This window comes from Anoplopoma fimbria, chromosome 14, assembly GCF_027596085.1.
Source record: "Anoplopoma fimbria isolate UVic2021 breed Golden Eagle Sablefish chromosome 14, Afim_UVic_2022, whole genome shotgun sequence".
NCBI lineage: Eukaryota > Metazoa > Chordata > Actinopteri > Perciformes > Anoplopomatidae > Anoplopoma > Anoplopoma fimbria.
Genome location: NC_072462.1, coordinates 13,598,969 through 13,624,016, shown reverse-complemented (window position 1 = coordinate 13,624,016; position 25,048 = coordinate 13,598,969). Strand labels below are relative to the sequence as shown.

Below are 25,048 nucleotides of genomic sequence, written 5' to 3'. Positions count from 1 at the left end.
TGTGTGTGTGTGTGTGTGTGTGTGTGTGTGTGTGTGTGTGTGTGTGTGTGTGTGTGTGTGTGTGTGTGTGTGTGTGTGTGTGTGTGTGTGTGTGTGTGTGTGTGTGTGTGTGTGTGTGTGAGTGTGTGTGTGTGTGTGTGTGTGTGTGTGTGTGTGTGTGTGTGTGTGTGTGTGTGTGTGTGTGTGTGTGTGTGTGTGTGTGTGTGTGTGTGTGTGTGTGTGTGTGTGAGTGTGTGTGTGTGTGTGTGTGTGTGTGTGTGTGAGTGCTTAAAGACGGGCTCGGGGGATAGGGGTAGCACACACGCCTCCAGTCTGTTTATAGGAACTCCCCTTTCAGCACCCTGGACAGAGGCAGCGCTGACCGATCACTTTAGTCCTTGAGATAAGTCGCAGGCTGCCGGTCAGCTGACGCCTCTGATGGTCAGACACCTTTCCATCGCCACCCACACCTCATCTCGAGCTTATCAACGCGGAATCAAAGAGCAACTTGATGAATATTCAAAGTGTACGTCCTCGGTGGCTGACGAAAGGAGAACTATCGACGGGCGTCCTTTTTAACAATTGCCAGATATCAAGCTGCCATCGGAGAGAGCTCGACTCACTCTCGAGAGGATAAACATCTCGGAATCCATCGTCTATACTCAGTATTTCTTTTTTTAACACGCGTTTCGGCGCTGCTTTCATCCGTTGGAACATCGGAGCATCTTCAAAATGTTGCTTGAGCACCCGGGGTCAAGCTGTCAAAACACCGGGAATTTCTCCCGGTACAGTTCAGGCCAAGGTAAGAGAACCATTTGAACTAATTTTACCCTGTGCATATGAGTTTTAATTGACGTCCTGGGGTCAGTGAATGAGTAACAATTACGCGTGAAATAGAGGATAATAGAGCAAAATCGGCACAGCGGGAGTGAATGAGGCTGTTGTTTGGCTGAGTGAACTCTGACAAGCGTGAAATGGGCCTTGTAACCTGCTTTTTCTTTTAATGTGGAGAAGAAAAAAAAAAAGCAAGGACACTGACTTTACCTACTATTGAATGTTTTCGTCATTGGAATGTTCGATGCACCCAAATGGGACACATTGCAGACACTAATAAGCCATACAAAGCTGTGACAGTTGCAGAAAAACTCCTGTTATTCATCGAACCATGTTGATGTATACAGGCTGGGTTTTCTTTTCTGCACTGCGTGTGGGAGACGTTATGAATCTGTAATGAGCCTTTCATTGTTGGAGCATCGCACCAGCAGATGTTATGCGCGTGCTGTCATCTCACACCGCCGCCTGCGGCTGTAACGAGAGCGCACGGGCTCACCACGCGGACACGGAGAGGCCGGACAACCACCGCGAGACAACCACCGCGAGACAGCAGCCCCTCTGCGGCCGGAGGACAGACTGCCAGCCCGCAGACAACCGACACGAAATGCTCAACAGGTGACATTCCCACCACGACAGGTGGGACACCTGAGGTCGCCAGTGGAGGTGGATGATGTAATAACGGTGGGATTACAAAGACTCCCCCATTATAGCTCAATTATTAGTGGGTTTTTAATCAATATTGAGAGGCATCTAAAGATGTGGGGAAAAAACATGTTTTGTTGAGCCTGTTTCGTGTTATTGTTAAGGCTTTATGCATTTTGACAAAGGCAAGAGAACACTAGATTTTCGTTTTATTTTAAATAAATGGAATTATGAAGAATAAAACTCACAAAATATGGTTTTGAATCAAGTCGTATAATTCATTTAAACCGAATTTACAAATTCTAATTAGAGCAAAAATAAATAAATGATTTTTGCTTGATCGTCCTTGCAACTTTCTCTATCTGTCTGACTATTGTTCTGATGGTCATTTTATCGCTTTGTTGTCACATTACTGTCGGGCTCGACCCCTCAAAAGTCAGCGATCAATATGACATAAAAAAAAATATTACAAAGCCGAAAAGTAAGAGGGACATCCAGGAATCACACACCTTTCTCCAAAACGCCTTTCATATACTTCTAAAATACAGGCAAAATGGGACATTGATTTTGGATTCATCAGCGGCCCGGTGGGCTGTGGCACTACCCGTGATTTCCCCAGGCGCTCTTTTGTGCCAAAGATCAGTGTCAATAAAATTCATTGGGGTGTTGGCCCGATCAACATGTTATTGAACAGCCAATCTCTCCTCTAAATAAACACTTGTCTTTGAGCACTCAACACACACGAGATGGAGATTGTATGTGTGTGAGCGTGTGTGTGTGTGTGTATGTGTGTGTAAGATATTTAAAAGTACTTTTGATCAGAATCAATATTGTACACATGTATCCATAAGCAAGAATAGTAGATTCGTAAAACAATAACTTTTGTCCACAAAAATGCTGATTGATAATACTAGTGAAATGTATCTTATTCAAAGTGTAAACATACTTGCAGGTGTCTGTAAAGTAGAGCAATTACAATATTTGTGAGTAAAATAATTCAGGGCCACTGCTATTTAATTTTTTGGCACCAAAGAAAATAAAATAATTAATTAATTAAAAAGCAGACCAAGGCAAGGGTCTAAACAAGACTGTGTTCCCTCGGGGCCCAAATTCTCCTTTACGCATGGCACTACTGGAATCTGAATTCAAAATGGATCCGAATCCTTGATAGAAACCACTTTGGTACATCAACAGCATGATGGTGTCCAGTTTTCTGGATTTTTTTTTTTTAATATTTATTTTTAGAGGCTGAAGATCTAGTTCGTTCTGTTGTTCTCAAGCACGAATTGCATCAGTCCAATGTACACCCTGCAATCATTAACATTTTATGTAGCAATGTTCTGTCTAAATGCTGGGGCCTCTTACTCAAAACACTTGAGAGAATATCACGCACTAACTCCCCAAAGCAATATTAAAAGTGTTATCAGAATTAGTTGCAGAATAGTTTACAATAACTTGTTTTCGAAAGTGAAATTCGTTTGCCTGTTTCCAAACTAAAAGCATAAACATGCTCTCTTTTTCCTTTTCCTTTTGTGTATAATTCAGCAAAAAAACTAAATTTAAAAAAATCCATCCCAACATGGCAAATATCATTCAATATAATCTTGAGAAGACTCAGAGAAATTCTTTTAAGGATGTGAAGAAAAAATACATCTTTTTTGACATGGTTTTGGTGTTACAGGCTAATAGTAACGCGTATCTGAGTAACGTTACCACCCAACACTGAACCTCCTGTGTACTCACTCTCGGTGGGTGATGTTGATCTATCTCCCTGTAGCCCAGGAAACGGCGCAGAGTAATCCCGCACAGGCTTCAACACAGTGGAGCACAAAAGCCAACTCCACCGGACACTTCACCATTGGCGCTCCCGATACACACATTTTGACAACACCTGCCTGGTTGCTTATGATTGTGGATTAGATCACAAACGAGATTTGCATAAATGTATCTCACGAGAGATGGATGGACGTGGTGAGCGCAACTCTCCAAAAGAGGCAGCAAATAACACGGAGATGCTCCTTGCTCTGCTGTCGCACAGTGAGGAGCTAAGGAAAGGTAATCGGGAGCCCAAATATAATACAGTTATTCCTTTTTTTTTTTGCACTGATGATAATTACCATATTTGTGCATCATGTGATCACACACAGCCTGCTTGACTGAGTGTCTTTAAACGGGCCTGTAGATAATGTTTCCATGTCGAATAGGTGTGTATGATAAGTGGTACATGGATGATGGATGCTACGTTTTAATTTTCCATTTCCGCTGCTTTACGCATCAGGCTTTTCACCGCTGATTTATCTGAATGGTCGTTCAAATCTAGATATCTTATGTTTCATATTTAGTGCATTATTTTGGAGGGTAAATCAGACGCAACTAGGTCTGGCAGTGTTTTAATTTGGTAAGAGTTTTTATGTATTTTGGAGTCTGACATAACCTTTTGTTATAAGATTCGGAAGGTTGGACAGTTTCAATCACGTGCTAAGGCGTAAACTATATAAACAAATGTTTTTATTTAAACTTTTGTTGAATGGTTGCATGTTTTTTTATTCACTAGTATATATATTATATTAAATTATATTATATATATATATATATAACAATTTTGAACAGTTGTGAGGAGGGTGTTGGACTGATGCGTTGAACTTCACCTGCTCCAAAGTTGTGCATTTACGCAGGAGGTTTCCATTTGGGATTTGCATTTGTTTTTCAATACTCCAAGCAATTTGCTCGGACACCTTATTGGTTTGCACCGTGAGACTGTAGGCCGCAGCTTTCTAGTTTTACAGAGCACATTGAATTAGTGATGACCTGGATACACCTGTTCTTGACGTGGCTCCCACCTCCACCACCACCACCACCACCTCCACCTCCACCACCACCACCACTTGTGCAGGGCTTCTCTGGTGAAGCCAGGAGAAATGGTTCATTAATGTTTCATGAATTGTCCACGACAGAACAATAGGAATGCGATTCCTTGCACGGTTGAAATATGAAGTGGTTGAACCTCTATTAATAAGTAATAATAAAAGTGACCTGATGACGTCTTACTTGGCATTTCAGTTGTCCTTATTTATACTTTTTGTTTTTAAATGTCTCAGAACGTTGTTGTTGTTTTTTTCTTCCAGTAGCTGTTGCTTTGAGGGAACGTTGTTAACATAAGTGAAATGAGGTTTGGGGATATTACGTGCTGTAGGCCTGTCTGTCTGAAATTGACCTTGCATAAAAGTGGCTGCTGCTTGTTAAATGTGATTACACGTGACAAAATAATAAGAAGCCACTATTCGATTGAGGAGCTATTAATTACCAAGATGATGCATTGGCTAACAAGTCATTTATGGTCCATTTTTTTAATTTTATTTTAAGAATTCTGCAAACTTCGGTCTGCACAATTGGATTTAAGGATTTAATGGCATTTAATTTATTCAGTATAATCTATTACCATTCATTGTAATCTAAAATGTAGTTTGGTTGTCTGTTTATCGATACAGTGTGCTCTGATATCATAATTCATTTCAAATAATTCTAATTTATCTATCAATTCAGCAATTACATTTTAAAATGTGTGTTATTTATAATCTGTTTATCAGTGATATATATTTAAGGCTAAATGCACTCGTGGTTTCCAGTCAAGTTTTATTGGCTTAATGAGAGAGCATCTATTCGAGTCTGACTTCGAGCACATTTAACCTTCTTTTCCACGAAGGACTGCCTACAAAATGTAATATAAAAACAATCTATTTATTTAATATCTATATATTTCATGCATGTGGTGATTGGGTGGCTGAGTTTGGATATTGGCCTCGTGTTTTTTGGCAGAATAGAAAGAAATGGATAACCTAATTGGTATATTTAGTCCCTGCACAAACACTTGAGGGGGATTATCCTTAACAGGCCCATGGAGGTGCACGTTTTCATGCACCATTGTCATTTCTTTACTATTTCTTTATTTGTTGTGTGTGTGTTTATACTTTGCAATGCAATTATGTTTAAAGTGTTTTTAGTTATTTTACTGCATTTGGGGAAATAAATGTATTTTGAGGTTTGTGAAACAAAAAGAGCAAAGATGACAAAGGTAGAAAAGGTCTTACATTTCTGTATTTATGAAACACAAGTCAATATAATTTGATATCCTAATACAAATGATATGCTAATTTAAAATCATTGAAAATACGACCAAAAAGTCAACTATTTAAAAGAAAAAAAGAAGAAAAAAAGAAACAAGGGATGTAGACAAAGAAAAAAGGGAATAATTATGTATTCACGCTGCTGATCTTTATTTCAGCTATAGTGTGGCGTCTCTTTGAGTGAATTGAACGTACCCACATTAACGTAAAGCGTGGCACAGTCGTCACTCTGCGTGTCTCTTTCCCTCACGCCATTTCTCAGAGCTGGTTGACTAAAATGTTTTGCTGTTTCCATCGTGTCTCCTGCAGAAATCCCAGTGTGTGCCGGCTGCAATCAACACATCGTGGACCGCTTCATCCTCAAAGTGCTGGATCGCCACTGGCACAGCAAGTGCCTGAAATGCAGCGACTGTCAGGCGCAACTGTCGGAGAAGTGCTTCAGCAGAGGCGACAGCGTCTACTGCAAAGAGGATTTCTTCAAGTGAGTAGCTTTAAAAAAATATATATATATTTCAAATATTTTCCTTTGTAATTTCTTTAATTATAAATATACAGTACCAGTCACAAGTTTGGACACACCTTCTCATTCAACTACTTTGAAGAATCTAAAATATAAAAACATATTCTGGTTTGTTGAGCATTTGTTTGTTTACCACATCATTCCATATGTGTTCCTTCATAGTTTGGATGTCTTCAATATTAATCTACACTGTAGAAAAACCATTGAAGGAGAAGGTGTGTCCAAACTTTTGACTGGTACTATATATAGATTTTTTAAAACAAATCAATTGAGAACAGGATTAGATGTTATCTATAATTTAGGTATAACTAAATATTGTTTTTAGAGCAGCAACAATAATGTTTTTGACAACAAAGTCACTATATAAAGTCATTAATATCTCACTGGAAACAATTCTACATTCCTGATTGAAGTTTATCAACATACAGTAGCAGTCAAAAGTTTGGACACACCTTCTTATTCAACTACTTTGAAGAATATAAAATATAAAACATATTCTGGTTTGTTGAGCATTTGTTTGTTTACCACATCATTCCATATGTGTTCCTTCATAGTTTGGATGTCTTCAATATTAATCTACAATGTAGAAAAACCATTGAAGGAGAAGGTGTGTCCAAACTTTTGACTGCTACTGTATGTTGATAAACTTCAATCAGGAATGTAGAATTGTTTCCAGTGAGATATTAATGACTTTATATAGTGACTTTGTTGTCAAAAACATTATTGTTGCTGCTCTAAAAACAATATTTAGTTATACCTAAATTATAGATTATTATTATTGAGCATTTGTTTGTTTACCACATAATTCCATATGTGTTCCTTCATAGTTTGGATGTCTTCAATATTAATCTACAATGTAGAAAAAAATAAAATAAATAAAATAAAGAAAAACCATTGAATGAGAAGGTGTGTCCAAACTTTTGACTGATACTGTATATGTTTAAAGAGTTTACTTGAAATATGAAAGTAAAAGCCAAAGTACCCTGCAATGTATGTGAGGTCCAATGACTGGGACTAATGAAACGTTTTAATGGTAGTAGATATACTGCAAAGATATACTGAAAAAATAAAATAAAGAAAAACCATTGAATGAGAAGGTGTGTCCAAACTTTTGACTGGTACTGTGGATTCATATACTTTAATGGTGTTTATAAAGTTATTATGCATTGATGGAAACCGTCTGATTTCCCAAAAGGAGATTCGGGACCAAATGCGCAGCCTGTCAGCAGGGCATCCCGCCCACACAGGTGGTGAGGAGAGCGCAGGACTTCGTCTACCACCTGCACTGTTTCGCCTGCATCGTGTGCAAAAGGCAACTGGCCACAGGTGACGAGTACTATCTGATGGAGGACAGCAGGCTGGTGTGCAAGGCCGACTACGAGACCGCCAAACAGAGAGGTGAGCAGCTGCGCAAGGACTGCCTCCAACATTTCTATTATTGGCCCAAAAAAAAAATGGACCTAACTGTGGATGTTCTGTGAGACGTTGGTCTCGGATACGTTTTTTTAAGGGCCTGCTTTGAGTTGTGCCTTTGACGTGACAATGAGGTCACCCATAAACTCTGACCCACCTGTGCTAATTGCGTCGTTGCCCGCAACCCAATCGATAGCAAACTGCGTAAAGTGGAGGAGGCCTGGATGCTTCCACTTGCACTCTGCGGCTTGAATGAATCAGCTTTCCATAACTCTTATTATCGTCTGTGCCTTCCTGAGTAGAGACAGAAGTGTGTGTGTGTGTGTGTGTGTGTGTGTGTGTGTGTGTGTGTGTGTGTGTGTGTGTGTGTGTGTGTGTGTGTGTGTGTGAGTGTGTGTGTGTGTGTGTGTGTGTGTGTGTGTGTGTGTGTGTGTGTGTGTGTGTGTGTGTGTGTGTGTGTGTGTGTGTGTGTGTGTGTGTGTGTGTGTGTGTGTGTGTGTGTGTGTGTGTGTGTGTGTGTGTGTGTGTGTGTGTGTGTGTGAGGCCCTGTATGTGGGTGTAAGAGAGAAATATAATAGAAAACCAATTAGTTATTATGTGTAATTATTTTACAGTTGCAAGCACTGATCAGGCATTATAACTTGTTTAAATATCTTAACACGTTTAAATGCATACATAAAGGTATGTTTTATGTTGTATTTTCATTAAATTCTAAATTTGCAGTAAATTTACAGTCTTTAGTTTCCTGCTGGTATTCATGTGTACTAAAGCGGCAACAAAGTCTGGAAAAAACGAGAATTGTCATGTATGGCTCAAAAACAAATTAGCATTATAGCAATTTCAAGTCACATCTTTGAAAATGCATCAGAGCAGTAATGCTTTACATCATATTTTACCTATACTTACCCAAAAATAACCCATAATGTTTTAACAAGAAAAAAAAAGTTAAATCAAGCCATATTATCATTACTATTAACAAAAACCCCATAATTCATAGATCTACCTACAGTATAGTAATATTTAGTTACTTTACTTTTGATACTTTAACATGTGTTGTTGTTGTTGGGATAGTTTATATAGTTTCCTCCAATACTGTTTTATGCACAAAACGTTTTCTTTAGATACCCTAATCATATCAACCAATGCCACATTAACTTCCCAGCATGCTCTGCTCCTGATAGGGCAAACTGGTACGGTCAAGTTTTATCTCCCCATCTGTTTGTTTGAATTTACTGCCCCACACCAAGTGTTGATTTACACAGGGACTTAACGCAAGTTTTAACTAAAAACACACACGTTTATTTTACTAATGAGAGGGCGCAATTACTTGGGCAGCATCCATTTGGATGATGGTTTTGTATTTTGCTGTGCTGGCCAACAGATGTGCAGACATGATGCAATTATGCACAGGATGCCAGGTTTTGGTTTATAGGCAGAGGAGATCTTATCCATTTATGGTAAATTAGAAAGTTGTATATTTTACGATATATGTTTCTATCAAAGATTTTTATGATACTGACCCAAAATATATCCACATAAAGAATTTGTTGATAGTAATATTTTCATCATCATAAATATTTTATTGTGTTATAGTGTTAGAGACAGCAATGAATTGAAAAACTCTACACGTATAACAGCAGCCAGATGAAATTGTTTGACTATTACATTTAAGGTTCATCCCCTAATTTGTCTTATTGTTAATTTAGGAATTGCAAAATGTATCCATTTTTCTTTAGACCTCAGACCTGCACCCTTAAAAAACAACCAGCTCTGATGAAGAATAACTGTCTAGCACTGGCTTACATTGTGTGATGTTAATTCATTTTTCAGAAGCAGACTCTACTGCAAAAAGGCCACGAACCACCATCACTGCTAAACAGCTAGAAACACTGAAGAACGCTTACAATAACTCTCCCAAACCTGCCCGCCACGTCCGGGAGCAGCTATCATCAGAGACGGGTCTGGATATGCGGGTTGTGCAGGTAAAGTGTATTATTATCCATTAAGGGCCATTCCATTAGTGTCCTGACTTCATTATCGAGGGACAATTGTGGCTGAACTGGCACAAGCCCACTGTACGAATAAGTGTGTGTGTTGGGGGGGGGATTTACGGCTAGATGGAGTGAAATGAAGTCCACGTGAAAGTCAGCATGGCTTAAGTGCAGGCTCGTTAACAATGCTAAGAGGGCCCCTCGCATATTGTCTGCTGCTGAGGAGCCTCACGCCGGTTGCTAGGTGGTGGTCATATATATTGTTTTATTTGCAAGGACAAAAGTAGGGACGGAAGCCACTAAAATGCTGCTCATTATTCAGTGGAAGGGAAAGGGGTGAAGAGGGCTCACTCAGGGCGGAATATCATTAAGGAGAATGTAAAACCGCTTTTTGTGCTTCTGACTGAAATGTATTAATTTTGTGCATAAGATGAAGATTCATAAGAAATGGGGCATTTGTTCATTTTGTATCCGATTTCAAGCATTGAGGTTATATTTAGTGGAAGTTTATGACTTCCTGTTTATGTTTTTTCAATATTAAATGTATAAATCAGATACAAGTTGAAATAGAAAACTTTGAATAATTCAAACCAGTGACACTCCAACCTGTCTGCTCCCCCAGGGTGAGGGCAACTTGTAGCTGGCGTGAAGTTAATTAAATGTCTGATAAATCTAGTGTAGGGGATGCTGCTCCCAGGATTACTGGTCAGTGTCACAGGTTCAGTCTTCCACTTGGAGTCACCAAGGTGGGAAGCCGCGTCCAGACAGTCCTTGAACATTCATTTTGTTTTAATGCTTTAATTAAAGCATAATATGTGCATCAAGAAAAGAGCAGACTTAGGCATGATGTCTAAAGAACACTGTATGCTACGGGCCTCAAAACTGAGAGAAATATGTAGAAAACACTTTCTTTAATTTTGCTGCAACTGTCTCAAAAGTGTATTTATCAGTTGTTGTTTTTTTTATTGATATTCAAGCCTAATATTTCTCATTGTGGTTACAAATATATATTTCTAATAATTGACTAAAACCATCTTGTCTTTTTACCCTCTAGGTTTGGTTTCAGAACAGGCGAGCTAAAGAGAAAAGGCTGAAGAAGGATGCCGGGCGTCAGAGGTGGGGGCAGTATTTCCGCAACATGAAGAGGTCACGAGGAAGCTCCAAATCAGACAAAGACAGCATTCAGGAGGAGGGCATGGACAGTGATGCTGAGGTGTCTTTTACAGGTAAAGGTCAACAGCACAGAATGAATAGAGTGGGCACTTTTCACAGGAGACATTGGACTTAATAACAGAAACATAGGTTCGATTCAAATGACCCAGTAAGCCATGACTATTATCGGTATCTGGCTTTATTTATTATTTCATTCAATAAAAGGTATGTTTAGGAGGGGCTAAAGCTATACAAACTAACAAAGCAAGCATGTTAGCTCAGTCGCTAAAGAGACAATGCATTATTTGATAGAGAAGAGAAAATAATGTACAATAAATGAATGTTTCCATTGTGGACTTTTACAGTTTTAGTGAATGCTGTCCAATCTAAATAACAAATATCCCCTTTGTCCATCCTGTCCTTGTTGAACAGATGAACCACCCATGTCAGAGCTTGGCCTCACTAATGGCATCTACAGCAGCCTGAGTGAGTCCTCTCCAGTCATGGGGGGCCGCCAAGGGGGCAACAACCACAGCTCCTTCCCCCTGGAGCACGGCGTTCTTCCTTCTCAAGACCAGTTCCACGACATCCGCTCCAGCAGTCCCTACGGCCTTCCTCAGTCGCCGGGGTCGCTTCAGGCGTTACCCAGGCACCAGCCTCTCATCTCCAGCTTGGTCTACCCCGACTCCGGCCTTTCTATCATGACCCAGGGCAGCGGGCCTGGGATCAACCCTGCTGTGAGGGGCTCCATGGGGGCCACCAACGGCCCCAGCTCGGACCTCTCGACTGGCAGCAGCGGAGGATACCCAGACTTTCCTGCCAGTCCTGCTTCCTGGTTAGATGAAGTGGATCACGGGCAGTTCTGATTGGTCACTGACAAGACATTTGACATTCTTTTTTTAGGTGGGAGGGGGAGTTCTGTGTCTCCTGTTGGATTTTAGGAATTTGAAATTAGTCACACATGACAATGTTTGTGCAAAGGAATAGACTGCTGTCCTTGGATCTCGCAAATATACTGAACATTTCTGGGATCTGGATGGAAGGAGGGAGGAAAAGGTCCTTCATTGAAAGCACTTGGCTTAATTGTCCTTCAGTTGTAAAAAACATGTAAAGCAAGAAATGTTCAATTTCCAAATACCACTATAAGCTTTTTAAAACATTGAAACTCACTCAATCAATTGGATTTTCACCAACTCCCCCTCTTTATTCTCATCTCTTTGTTTTTTTACACTGTGTTCAGGTGCAGAATTACATTCAGAGTCTTTAAATGTCTGGTTGTTGCCAAATGTCTATATATATATATACATATATATATATATATAATGGTTTATCATTGTGGAGACTTTATTTTTATACAAACCCCTTCCTGGACACAAATAAGAACCTGGATATGAGGACTTTGTACATTCTTAAACAGGGATATAGGCGAAAATGTAGATGTTGTCTTAAATGATACCTAGGGGTCCAATTACTTCTATGCATTTGTGTGTTCTCAGATGTATCTTGTTCGTTTCGTTCTATCGAAAAACAACCCCCAAGGATGAACTTGCCGTAGCACCCGGGGTCTTATGTATGTGTTTGTTTCTGTGGAAAATGTTTTATGTCTTATTTATTCCCTCTGGTAATGATGACGATGATGATGATTCCTGATTAAATGACAGGACTTTAATAAATTTGTCACCCAAATCAACAATGGAGTTCTATCCTTTTTGGTTGGACTGGTGGTCTAAAATATAATTGTGGACAGTGGTTAAAGAATGATATGTTTCAAAGTCATTTATACAATTAGAAAATGTTTGTCAAAGTCAAGAAACTTAAGCCAGGTCATGCTTGACATTTATCTTATAACTTACATACGGCATTTATCTGTCTTGCAAATCTATAGCATATCACAGCCCTGAGAGTGAAACCAGAGCAGCCCAACAGTTCTTGCTGTGTCTGCAAATTGAGTATCTGGCTAACTACCAACACTGTATCAGGGGTTCAACAGCTCTTTAGTGGAGAAATGTGATGCAGACAGAGAGTCAACTCATCAATTCAGAGATTACTGGGTCTTGTTTGCCCAAATGCCCCTATGGGAAAGGAATCTCCAATCCATTAGCCGAGAAGGGATCAAGTGCCCCTTGTGAATTTCCTCATTTGTTTAGTTATTCAAAGTCAGGTTCAATTAAGTAGATTAAACAGTATACGTGAAGGTAAGTGCGTGAATGTGTGTGTGTGTGTGTGTGTGTGTGTGTGTGTGTGTGTGTGTGTGTGTGTGTGTGTGTGTGTGTGTGTGTGTGTGTGTGTGTGTGTGTGTGTGTGTGTGCAATTGCATGTTTATTTATTTGCGTCTATAATGGTTTGTGTTATGAATGCCTTGCCTGATTGTAGGTTATTTTTAAGCGATATATTTTAAACCTTTTACTTTCCTTAAAATGTATTTATTTATTTATTTATTTATTTATTTATTTATTTATTTATTTATTTACTCATTTATTGAGTGTCTCTTAAGCTAGCACTAAAGACTGTTTGTGGAACTACAATTTTAACTGAATTATCATTAATATCAATTTCGAATGAATTTATTTGATCAACCAAAAGTGGAAAGTAACTGAGAACATTTACCCAAGTACTGTACTTACGTTCACTTTTGAAGTACTAGTACTTTACTCACCGTAAGTATTTTTCATGTTACTCTATTGCATTAAAAAAATGTAAAATGCATTGTCCAGCAACATCAACATCCTGTTTACATATCAATGCATCAACTATCATAATCACTCTGAAGGGGATTTCTTTCATTATGAGAATTTATACTTTTGATAGTTTAGTCTGAGTAAATTTGCTAATATTCCTGTTCTGTACTTTTACTTATGTAGGAAATATAAAACCCCAAAATAACAATAGTGCAAAATCAGACAATTGCGGACAAAATAATTGATGTCTTTATGTTCTGACAGTTTTAGACAAGGCTTCCAGCAAATATATACTGTTGCATGCTTATTGTGTTCCGTTATGCATGAATGTCCATCAGCATGATTGTGCAGCTTTTTTGTGCTGCTCTATAAAGTATGAAATGCATGAAGATGACACCCAGCTGTCCTCAAACCTTTTGTTTTGGAGTGCAACCTCCTACTTCCTCCTCCGTTAATGGCTGCCCGCTCTGCTCCTCAGGTTCCCAGAACAAGAAAAGGAACACCAGACAGGATATCCAGCTGAATCCTCCCAGCTGAGTGGCAGGTATCATTGTTGCCTCGCAAAAGCGACAGGTGTGTAACTTGACCCAAGGAGAGTTTGGCAAAGACAGCATGGGGGTGAGAGTGAAGTGTCAAAGGCTGTGTTAATCTCCTAGATACCCCACCTTGTTCAGTATACAAAACTGTTTGTATTTGGGGTTAGACAGGCTGATTTGTTGCAGGCTCAGCGCACATATACGCCAAAGCTACATGCACTTATAGAGCTTTTTAGAAGTCTTTGAATTTGTTAAACACATGGAATTGAAAAACAGCTCTGTCACACAGCAGGTGTGAGATTTTGGTGACCAATGGATGAACTCTTCTAAGCAAACATCTGGGATTAACCCGCCTCACTCTTTCAGATTGAGTTGGAAATCCACCGTTTTCTGAGTAAATAATTAGATTAAGTTGGGTATGCAATTTGCCAGATGGGTTGTGTAAGAAGAAGGTGAGAAAAGGACAACATGAATGTAGGGAGCTTCACAATAATTACGTAAATGGTGGGAAAACTATGTGAGAAAAAAAAGCTCTCCTTCATAGTGGTGAAGAGTAAAGCTGCTGAAGATAAGGATGCTGAGAGACACACAATACAAGAGTGATCATATCTCTAATATAATGGCATGGACGAAGGTTATTGAAAGAAATAACATGTGCACAGACAAAAACAAAACTAAATGCTGTTAACAAAAACTGTACCTGGTTCTGGATGTGATAAGTGGTCTAAATTAAAAAACATTTGAAGGACAAATTCTTCCTGACTTCAAGTATGGCATGATCTCCACGAGGAGCACAACAGCTTTGAGATACTGAGCATTCACTTCTTCACATCCTACATTTATAATTTGCTAATAAATAGGGAATAAAAAGGGACAGGTTTATCTGAATATCTCTGAATGAAATAACTAATCCACATCTGATCCTTTCAGGTGTTACCTTTATTTACAATGACATAACCTCCATTTCAGTGGGAGACAATAAATGAGATTTAATGGTAAACTTATTAAAGCAGTTTTAGAGCACATATGAATTGAATTACAGTAAAGGTAGCATTTGTGAATATCAAAACAAACTACTATCATATTCACATTTACACTGTGCATCATGTCATTAGAAGAATAGGAGCCTTGTCCTTGAGGCGAGACCTGCAGGCAAAAGCATTTTTCCAAGCACTGGTCAATTTTGAGAGTTTGGGCTATTTTGTTTTGTTTAACATGTATTCTTTAAGACAGTGAATTATTTTTTTTTTATTAACAGTTTATTTTATTACAGTTTTGTCTGCAGATTTCTCCTAATTCCGTCAAAAGTTAATAGACAATTCCAGAAAACTTGTAATACAAAACAAACATTTGTCATAATGTAAATTATCAACTGGGGGTCTTCCATGATATCTATTAGTCAAATTGTCCACACTCTTCACATTTAGTGACAATGCATTTATTAAAGGCCATTTCTCTAAATTAGGTTTTGGTTTAGGTTTTTCTGAGCCAGAAATCTCCACTTCCGTAGCCCTCACATTTACCAATTCCAATCTATATTCTAGGGGTTTTTGCTGAGTGGTTTATTAATATATCATTCACAGCCTGATTTATATAACAGTTTATTCCTAAAAACATGGCGAGATTATGGCTATTGACAATATTCTTGGATTAATGCAGTTGGAGATATCAAAAGGTCCCTCTATAAAAACCTTTGTCTCTAAGATGTCAACAAAATGAAGCAAGAATTTTGAAACTGGCTTTATACAATGGTCATATTTTTGTTCCGAAAATCTTTGTAACGTGGCACATCATTTATAAAAGAATGCCTAATTTGCATATTCAATATGAGATTTAAGAAAACTATAAATAAAAAAATATATAATAATTCTCTTAATATAAGAAACCAACTGTGGACGTTTCATGGCTATTACTTAAATAATTTTTTATCTCATCAACTTTAGGGTCTCCCCTTAACGTTCTCCTCATATTTTAGTACAGTGCTTCATGGTCGAGTGTTGTTGGCTTGTTTTTAAGTTTCTAAATTACAAGACAAAAATGACAACAGATTCCTCATAAAATCACCAGTGCTGACAGTGTAACAATTACACAATATAAACGCCAAGGTGTAAATCATGAGATATGAATGCAAAACCCAGTGACTGTTAAAGTTGCCTATTGCTTTGCAGCTACTGTTAAACTGTTGCTTTTGACTGTCCTTTCTGTAAAGGACTCTTAGCCTGGCAGCACGCCTGGTGTCTCTCATATGCACACACACTTACACACACACACACACACACACACACACACACACACACACACACACACACACACACACACACACACACACACACACACACACACACACACACACACACACACACACACACACACAGGCCCCCCAGGTCCATGTCAGATGGTGCTGAGTAAATCAGGGCTGACAATAACACCTCCCTTGGGTCCCACACATCACAGCTACAATTCAGACCTAATGGAGCGGCAAAGGAGGGGAGGCCGCTTGGTGCGTGCATTTGTAAGAATGTGTGTGTGTGTGTGTGCAAATGTATGCACGGATGCACGGAAGCAGCGTTTCATTTTTGGATCTCTGGAGGAGGGGAAGGATGTGGGGGAAGAGAAGACGAGGAGCCCAGTGGATTATCTGCGGTACAGATATCAATCAGTTTAGGCAACGTGTTAATGAATAAGATCCTGCAGTGGTTGGGGCTTTGCGTTTGTATATGGAGGCAGATATGGGAAAGGGAAAGGTGCTGGGAAACCGAAGAGAGATCGTCAATAGAAGATATGATTTGGGTTTTTATTTTTCCAAGAAAGGATCAGAAAAAAGTTGAATTTTCTGAATAACAACACAAAAAAAACTTAGCTTAAAAGCTGCTTTAAACTTAATATTACATTACATTACATTACATTACTTACTGGTACATGGTCTGTAATATAAATGACTGTGGAGTTAAAGACTGAAAATACACAACGGAGTGTCTCCATGACGGTGCACACAGCAACAAACTGCAAAAATAGCACAGACCAATGGGATACTTTTGTTTATGCTGTGGATTAATGGCAGCAGCAGCAGCAGCAGCATTAAAGCAATCGAACTAATCAACACGGTCATTAGCGTGTGTTTTTACTGACAACTTTAATCAAATCTATCACGGCTCCACATCTCCATTACCCGCCGGCCGCATAATTATCTCTTCATTTCAATCTTAGACGGGAATGCAATATCTGGTAATCTGTCTGCAATGGTTGACTGAAATGCATCCAGGGACATTCATATTAGAAATGTATCGGCTAATGTATCACTAAGTGCTTCTTCTCCCTGCTGGCATTTAGATGTTTGTCATTTTTTTTTGCAATCTTCATAGCACTTTATCCGGGCATTTACCTGGAGGTGGCTATGAGAAGCATACTGATTTCAGATAGCCTGTTTGTTCAAGTATCATCATTAACAGCTGCTTTACAGTTTCATTTGATCTGTATGTGAACCAAGTGATATTTACCAAAATTGCATTTCACTTTCATTTTTTTTAAGTGAATCTATATCATCAATTACAGTATGGAATGGATGAAATAAAAACAATGACATTTTTTTTTGTTTCTAATGACGCCATTTTTTACTTTCTATGACAAACATAAAAATGAAAATAAAAAGGCAATTTTTATTATAAAAAAAAAAGCAAAGAAAGCTGCTCCTTTGCATTTTGACGCTGTTTTGATAAATGACTAAAACAAATGATTATCCAATCTGGATTTAATTAATTTTCCGTGGATCAGCTGAATAATTGAGTAATCATTTCAGCATTAATTGTTTTTTTATAGGTGATAAATCTTCCTTCTACAATTCTGTTGATTTATCGCAAACAAATTCTAACAAAACAAAAAGATTCAGCCACTTGCTGTGGACAAACGTGTGCTTTTGCAGGCACTGGCAGCCATTTTATTAAAGAAATGTAAATGCTGTTTCTTTAACCATATTTCTGCTGGATTTTGCCTTCTTATTACTGTTGTCAGGATTCATAACGGACCTTGTTTATATTTGCCTCACAGTGGGATAATCACCCGTTTTCTCATTAGGAGCCTTGGCTCAGCAAAGGGCCATCTTGGGGCCTTTCGGCATCTATGAGGTGTTAACAGCTCCCCATGGGAGGCTGTCTGGCTCTCACATAACCCTCGACCTCCCCGCCCACCAATGCAACACTCACCAAACCACTCAGACTCACAGATGGCCGCTATACAAGCAGCCATCGTGCTTTTCAATTATCGCTACGCCCGGGAAAAGGCCATTGCTCAGCTGTCACCGCTCAGAGCCACAGCGGGTCGGGGAGGAGCCAGGGAGACATGGGAGATTGAGAATTCCTGCATCCAAAAGTTGGAAAACCCCAAAGAACAGATAAGTATTTTTAGGGAACGCACATGATCATTGCTTCAAACCGAAATCCAACTAGCAATGCACTGCTTGACGGTGATCATCAAAGAGGGTCTTACTGGTACAGGGTCTGCTCTGATCTCTGGGCTGAAGGAGGTGATAAATCACTTAGTATAATTGTTGTTTTTGAAGCCAGCAGTTGAAGTGGCAAACAAAGGAGAAGGTAGCTGAGGGACACATGGCTCACTTTTGTTGGCTGCATGAAATGGAGGAAAGGGAGACGAGGAGGGCAAGCCCTGAATGTTTGCTAGTTCTCATTTGAATATCGCTTCATAGTGGGGAAAAGAGAACAGGATATTGAGGGTTTTGAATGTTGGTTCCAGGTGTCTGTTTTCAGACAGACTCACGTATATTGGATCGCAATATGTATCTCTTCACCATATTTTCTTTTTCATACCTGTAATCTAGCAACCTGTCATCAGAGAGTTAACTTAATGGGAATAATGTCGAGCCAGTTCTTCTACAACAAGGCAACAGCTATTCAGAGCCCTTCCTAGTTACTCATTGGAGAAAAAGAGAGATTATGACTGGAAACTGATCAAAAATATCTTGAACATTAGTTGAGCCTAATGTCTAATGTTTAATCATTTAAAAAAAAAAAACTGTAAAATAAGCTGTAGCTTCATATCTAACAGATATAAATGAGAGTTGTGTCGATCTTCACATCTATCTCTGCAAAAAAGCCAATCATTTCCCAAAATGTCCTAAAGCATTCCTTTAAGCCTTTTGTGTCATAGCTTTCTCAAAAACGACCTAAAAGTGTAATAATGAAGCTATGTTAAATTAGCAATAATGCACTCCATCTGATGAAATATGCATCCCATATTGTGTATCATTTTCTTAATGTTTACACCGGCAGAGTAAACCAAGGGCATGTTTATTGACATTTTCCAAATTAGAAAGTCAATTTGGGCTTTTCTTTTTACATTTTCCAACTGTCTCCACCAATTGGCGCTCACCTTATCCCTTCCCCTGCTTATTCTTGTTGGGTGCAGCGTCTGCAAAGGAAAATCAATGAGGCCAGAAAACATGTGGCAGGAGCCAGGTCTTCTCTCATTAGGCCTGACACAACAGGAAGACATCTGTCACAATATAAAGCAACAACAGGACCACAGTTTACCTGTGCTGTTATACCGACTAGAGCTTATGGATTTATCTGTCTGTTTGTCCTGGTTTTAACCGTTTTTAAGTCTATAGTGAGTTCCTTTTTGTGATCACACACAAATTCAGAATGCTTTCCACATTATATCCAATGAATTATTTATGATATATAGCTTTATATAGAGTATTGTTTTATTTTGAATATGGTGATGGTATAATGAGATGTTCTGATGCTGTAATTTAAAGGTTTATATGATTTGTCTACATTCCTGAGTGGCGAGCGTGTTGTTACCTTCTGAAAAATAGCACGTCTGTAAATAAATTCATTGCGCCTATCTTGAACATGAGTGCCCAAGTTTCCATTTGACCATTTCCAGCTCTGCTATTTGTCTTTCCCAGGGAGAAGAAGTAATCCTGCTTCAGCCCGAGCGCCCCCCCAAGGTCGCCGCCATCAGTCGCCAACAGTCAATCCAGGTTGGAACATTTGTTCCAGCCCCTCTCTCTCTCTCTCTCTCTCTCCTGAACCCTTGGCTGTTGTTTTCTTTCCTATTTTTTTTTTTTTTTTTTTTCATAATTCATGTCAAAGCATCTCCGGAGAGATGAGTGAGGGTGGTGTGTTGGGGTAGGAGGGAGGGGGTGGAGAGGACAAGGGGGTGGAGAGGACAAGGGGGTGGAGAGGGCACACACTTAATCCCCGGGTCAAGATGTATTTATTGAAGATTAATAACTGAGCAGCAATCTCATCATGCTCGATGATTTTATAATTTGGTTTTTGGGGGTAGGAGGGGGTGGGGGGGGGGGAGGAATCAGGGACAAAAGCAGGAGGGAGACGGCAAACTATTGTTAACGCAGGAGCAGAATACTGTACAGTGCTGGTGATTTAAAGATTAGATATTGTATATGAAAAAGGTTTATGTACTTTATATGATGCGACTTGGAGATCCACAGTTGATACACATTCACACAGAGCTGATCTCTTCTCACCGTAGTATAGTCTATACAAAAGACTGCATGTTTCAGCAGCAATGAAGGGAATCTCTCCCAAATTCTAATTAAATCAAAGCAGCTACTTATTTAAGAAGTTGTAACCAAACCTTAAACGTGCAAGACAGCATCATGCTCTCACCTTACATCCGGTGTTTGTACTGTTACACAAACCAACTTCACAGATTGTGGATTTAACAGTATTTTCATCCACCCAAACAAATAAATTGATAATTTTACAAAAGCTTTACCGTAAATCGTAACTGACAACAAATAATTATTAAAAGTCTTTATCTGAAACATCCTCATGTTGAGGGGCAGGTATAAGGAGTTTAAAGATTTATATAAATATTTTCAGGCATAGCATTTCATGTCAAAATTCTTAAATTTGACCAAGAATGAATACATTTAAATGTAGATTATTATTCATCAGCTTCAATAATACAAATAAAACAATATTACTGCCATACATTAATAAACTTATACATCCGTCTAACTCTACAGTGGAACAAGGTATTTTTCTATGTGGACGCTGCATCTCTAGATATGCATCTAATATTGCATATGTAGAGTGGCATCATTCATCTCATTCAGTTAATGGATTTGTTGCACACTTGGACCACAGACCACAAGAGAGGGAGCTGTAGAGAGGTTGAGAAAGAGACACCTTATGTCACCAAGCAACAGGGGAAAAAATGGTAAAAAGATAAATTTCAGCTCGGGGTAAAGGTTCAAGGTTCAAGGTGCAGTCCCCCATCCAAATTTATTTATAACCCTAATAATAATGAGTGGATTGAATAGATTGTTCGTCCCTGACCTTGGTGATCAGGCAAACCTTATGCCACTATATCAAAGCAGACAGGCAGACAAGTCTGCGCGATGTGACGGCTGCCACCGACGGCCCAGAGATGGAGGGAAGAATGGAAGGAAGGAAGGACGGAGAGGTGGAGGGAGGGAGGTATGTAGAGCAGAAGTGATGGGAGGTGAAGGGGCACCGTGTTTGCATTTTGTATGGAATGAGGAGCGTGTGTGAAGGACACTTAGGAAGGGCAAATGTGTGTGTGTTTTTATTTTTGCATGTGCGTGTGTACCTGTGCATGTGGATGAATGTGTCTGTTCGTGTTTGTTTGTGTCTGCGTGTGTGTGTGTGTGTGTGTGTGTGTGTGTGTGTGTGTGTGTGTGTGTGTGTGTGTGTGTGTGTGTGTGTGTGTGTGTGTGTGTGTGTGTGTGTGTGTGTGTGTATGCAATTGATGGTTTTACAAGATACAATAAAAAGATGCCTTGAAATTCTATGTGTCGACTAATTGCCATTAACTTTATGTCAGGCGCATACAAAGGACATATCCTATATCCTATAAACATAATACTGTCCTAATGTTTGTTACATAAGAAAAAAAATCTGTACGGAGTTATTGGTTAATTTCTGGGGGGCTTAACAGGCTACAGTTTTTGGGATTTGGGGCAATTTTACTGGTTAAGAATGCAGCATATAACCCTTAGCTTACTTACCCTTAGCAACAAACTTATACAGTGTGACTTGGGTAATGGTTTAGTGTAAAAGCTGACATTTTTGTATATATAAGCTGAAAAAATGGGACTTCCTTTTGCACGATCAAGTACAATTCCCACTGAGAATAGTCTCTTTTCACACTCATTTCAACATCAAAACCCTTTTCCAACTTCCTCCTCCCACAAACTGAGTCAACCTCCCTCAACACATCCCTCCTGAGACAAGACCATCTCTTGAATCTCTGAGCATTAGCTATCAAAGAGCCATCCCCGGCTACATTAAATGTATTTAGATCTTACAAAGTGCTCCCCATTGAATCCATCACTTTTTTTCAATGACTTAAGAAGCAAGGAAAAAGGAGGACGAGGGGTTGGCTGAACGGGAGAAAGGGGAGCTCGGGGATTTACGGTGACAAAATGCTGGGGTCAGGCAGGGTGTGTGGCGGAGGTATTGATCAGTGAGGCATGCAGCGCACACGTGGCCCGAACCCTGACCCTTAAATAGCGAATGAATCTCAATCCAATAGACTGGAGTGTCTGGTACAGCTTAAACACATACACACACACACACACACACACATAAAACACACCGACCCACCACACAAAGATATTTGTACAAATACACTCATGGTCTCGCTGCCATTGCTCCTGAACAGCACACCAACCCAATCAATATCAGCAGAGCATGATTTCCACATTTAGAGATTGACAGTTCCTTAATAAAAGAAAAGGTGTGCATCTGTGTATGTGCGTTGTTGTTAACATGTGTGTGCAGTGTGTGTGTGTGTGCAGTGTATACTTGTTTATGTAGAGAGATAATATAATAGATACTGAGTTAAAAAGATTTGCAAAAGGAAAAAAAACAATCTGTTCTCACAATCCTGAAACTGTTCAGTGTAACACCCAAACACAGATAGATAGAAAAAGGTTATGGGTAAAAAACAATGCAGGAAATGATGCAATACTAAATCCAACTCAACCTCTAATTACACTAATTGAATGAAATCCACACAAGGACACATTTAAGAATTATGGCATAAGCAGAGCAGCATGAAGAGATATTAACCTGCATGCACCAACCCAGACATGCAGAGTGATAACAACACACTGAGAGGTTTATACACAAATGCATGGATTATATATTTATATAATTATATATACACACATGCAAGCCATGCATTTATATATTTAGAAGTAAATCATTTTTTTGTATATTTTGTATTTATTTGAAAAAGTAGAAACAGAGAAAATGATCAAAATACATTATGCATCACAAATAAAAATGAATGAATAATATTCTGTTGTTTTTTGTTTTTGATCTTAATTGATGGAAGGTTGGGAATGAACTTGAATTAATTTAATTAAATTACATTAATGATATGATTTCATTTTGTCTGACATAATCATGGCCTAATTTTGACTTAAAACCAGGTTTTTTTATAGCATTTATTTTTGCTGTTTTAGTACCATGTAAATATACGTAGCATGTTTGTTTTGCTATGACATACAGTACAGGAAATGTCATAAGAAACTAACATATAAAACACATGGTTTTAAAAAACGCATTCATAAAATGGCACAGTTATAATATCCATGATTGTATGGGATTACTGGTATATGTAAGTGGTGTTTTCAAACAACATAATAAAATATACTTAACCAAAAAAAAGAATATTTCTAATCTTCATTTATATTTCTCCTGAGGTTTATTGAGGTTGAGATCAGCCTCAGTTTAACATTACTTAGAATATTACAAATTATTGGTATATGACCTTTTCGATTTAGTCCCATATGTAGATTGCCTACCTCCATAAGTGTATGGTCAAATCTCCAAACAAAAACTGCTTGGATTATTCTAATGTCAATGAAAGGCTCTCCTCTTTATTTAATGCCTCGGCCCACTTTGCATTTCTGTGATCTTGATGCTGACACACACTCACCCTCGACCCTACACAATACGCACAGGCATGACACAAACATAAAGCTTTACTTATAATCACTTCTTCTATCTTCTTAAACCCCCAACCACAAACAGTACACATGCCCACACTAACACACATACACACACACACACAAACACACACACACACACACACACATACCTCCCGCTCTCTAACAAACACAAGACCCTTTTACGTAATGAAATTACATAGAGTCATATGTTACTCCGTCGACTAGAGTTATGGGTGCGTTTTACATAAAATTCACATCGGGGGCATTGTCCAGGATGCATGTGTGCATACGGATTTAGATTTTAGAGGGTATTAAAGAAATGAGTGGGGTGCAGTAAAATAGGAAGGGGAAAAAATGAAAAAGCGGGCCAATTCCTGTTCTATCATCTCAAATCCTGGCAGCCATAAATAACATGAACACACACGTATGTTCTCTCTTGATCACACACAAACACAAACACAAAATCAAAGACACATACTGTGTGCAAATGGTAATTGTCAAATTTTTTACATGCAATACAGAAATATATATTTTTATTTCTGAACCAAACTGCTTGAATAAGTGTTATTTTGTTAATTAATGCATTTATTTTTGCCAGGATTGTAGTCAGCGTTAAAGATTAAGACACCTTTTCATTTTTTTTTCATACACTATCCAAACTTGTGCTTTTCACACTTCCCTCCCTGTCTCTCCATCCATCCAGAGCCATGATCACCAGGGGGCTCAGAGACACCGCTTGTGGGCCAGCCTAGGCCACCCTTAATCCAACATGGCTTGCTGGATTCCAACAAGCACATCTGATATTTCTAAACACTGGATTATGCTTTTCTTTTATTACTGCTGGATCTGGAGGAGAGTTGTGGGGTTAGGGGGGTAAGGCCGAACTGATAGGATTAACAGAAAAGCCTGTGGACTTAAATGTGAAGGGAAGAAGAATAATAAAAAAAAAATACATTTATGTGTTCATTAAGATGATGACCGGATGAAAAATCTGAATAAAAGAAGGGCAAAAAAAAAAATACAGATAAAAGGTAAAAGTAGGTCTGACTGAATAATAATCCAACGATAAGCTCAAAACCAGTTCAACAGTGACACAGAAGATTGTGCAAACACACTTGATTACACACAGGGAGCGGAAACTTAGTGCGCACACATCTCACATAAGCTCCCTAACAAAGAAATGTGCATAGCGGCTGAACCAAAGAAAAA

General features: G+C 38.8%; 1 protein-coding gene across 2 annotated transcripts; it reads left to right on the top strand.

Annotated features, from left to right (window-relative positions):
* Positions 1 to 711: 711 nt before the first annotated feature.
* On the top strand, positions 712 to 11,563 carry lhx3 (LIM homeobox 3). 2 transcript variants are annotated; one of them, XM_054612843.1, is made up of 6 exons: positions 712 to 781; positions 5,889 to 6,060; positions 7,295 to 7,497; positions 9,343 to 9,494; positions 10,558 to 10,729; positions 11,088 to 11,563. In XM_054612843.1, the coding sequence occupies exons 1-6, from the start codon at positions 712 to 714 to the stop codon at positions 11,519 to 11,521; spliced, it is 1,203 nt and encodes a 400-aa protein (XP_054468818.1). In that variant the 3' UTR covers positions 11,522 to 11,563. The 2 variants fall into 2 exon arrangements, with proteins under 2 accessions (XP_054468818.1, XP_054468817.1); XM_054612842.1 differs by lacking the exon at positions 712 to 781 and adding an exon at positions 3,414 to 3,510.
* The last annotated feature ends 13,485 nt before the right edge of the window (positions 11,564 to 25,048 follow it).

Excerpts from the sequence above, each read along its gene's own strand:
- lhx3 (XM_054612842.1), top strand. The coding sequence starts at position 3,414 with ATGGATGGACGTGGTGAGCGCAACTCTCCAAAAGAGGCAGCAAATAAC. Across the intron at positions 3,511-5,888 it reads CAGTGAGGAGCTAAGGAAAG|AAATCCCAGTGTGTGCCGGC; the intron begins GTAATCGGGAGC and ends TGTCTCCTGCAG. Across the intron at positions 9,495-10,557 it reads TGGATATGCGGGTTGTGCAG|GTTTGGTTTCAGAACAGGCG; the intron begins GTAAAGTGTATT and ends TTTACCCTCTAG.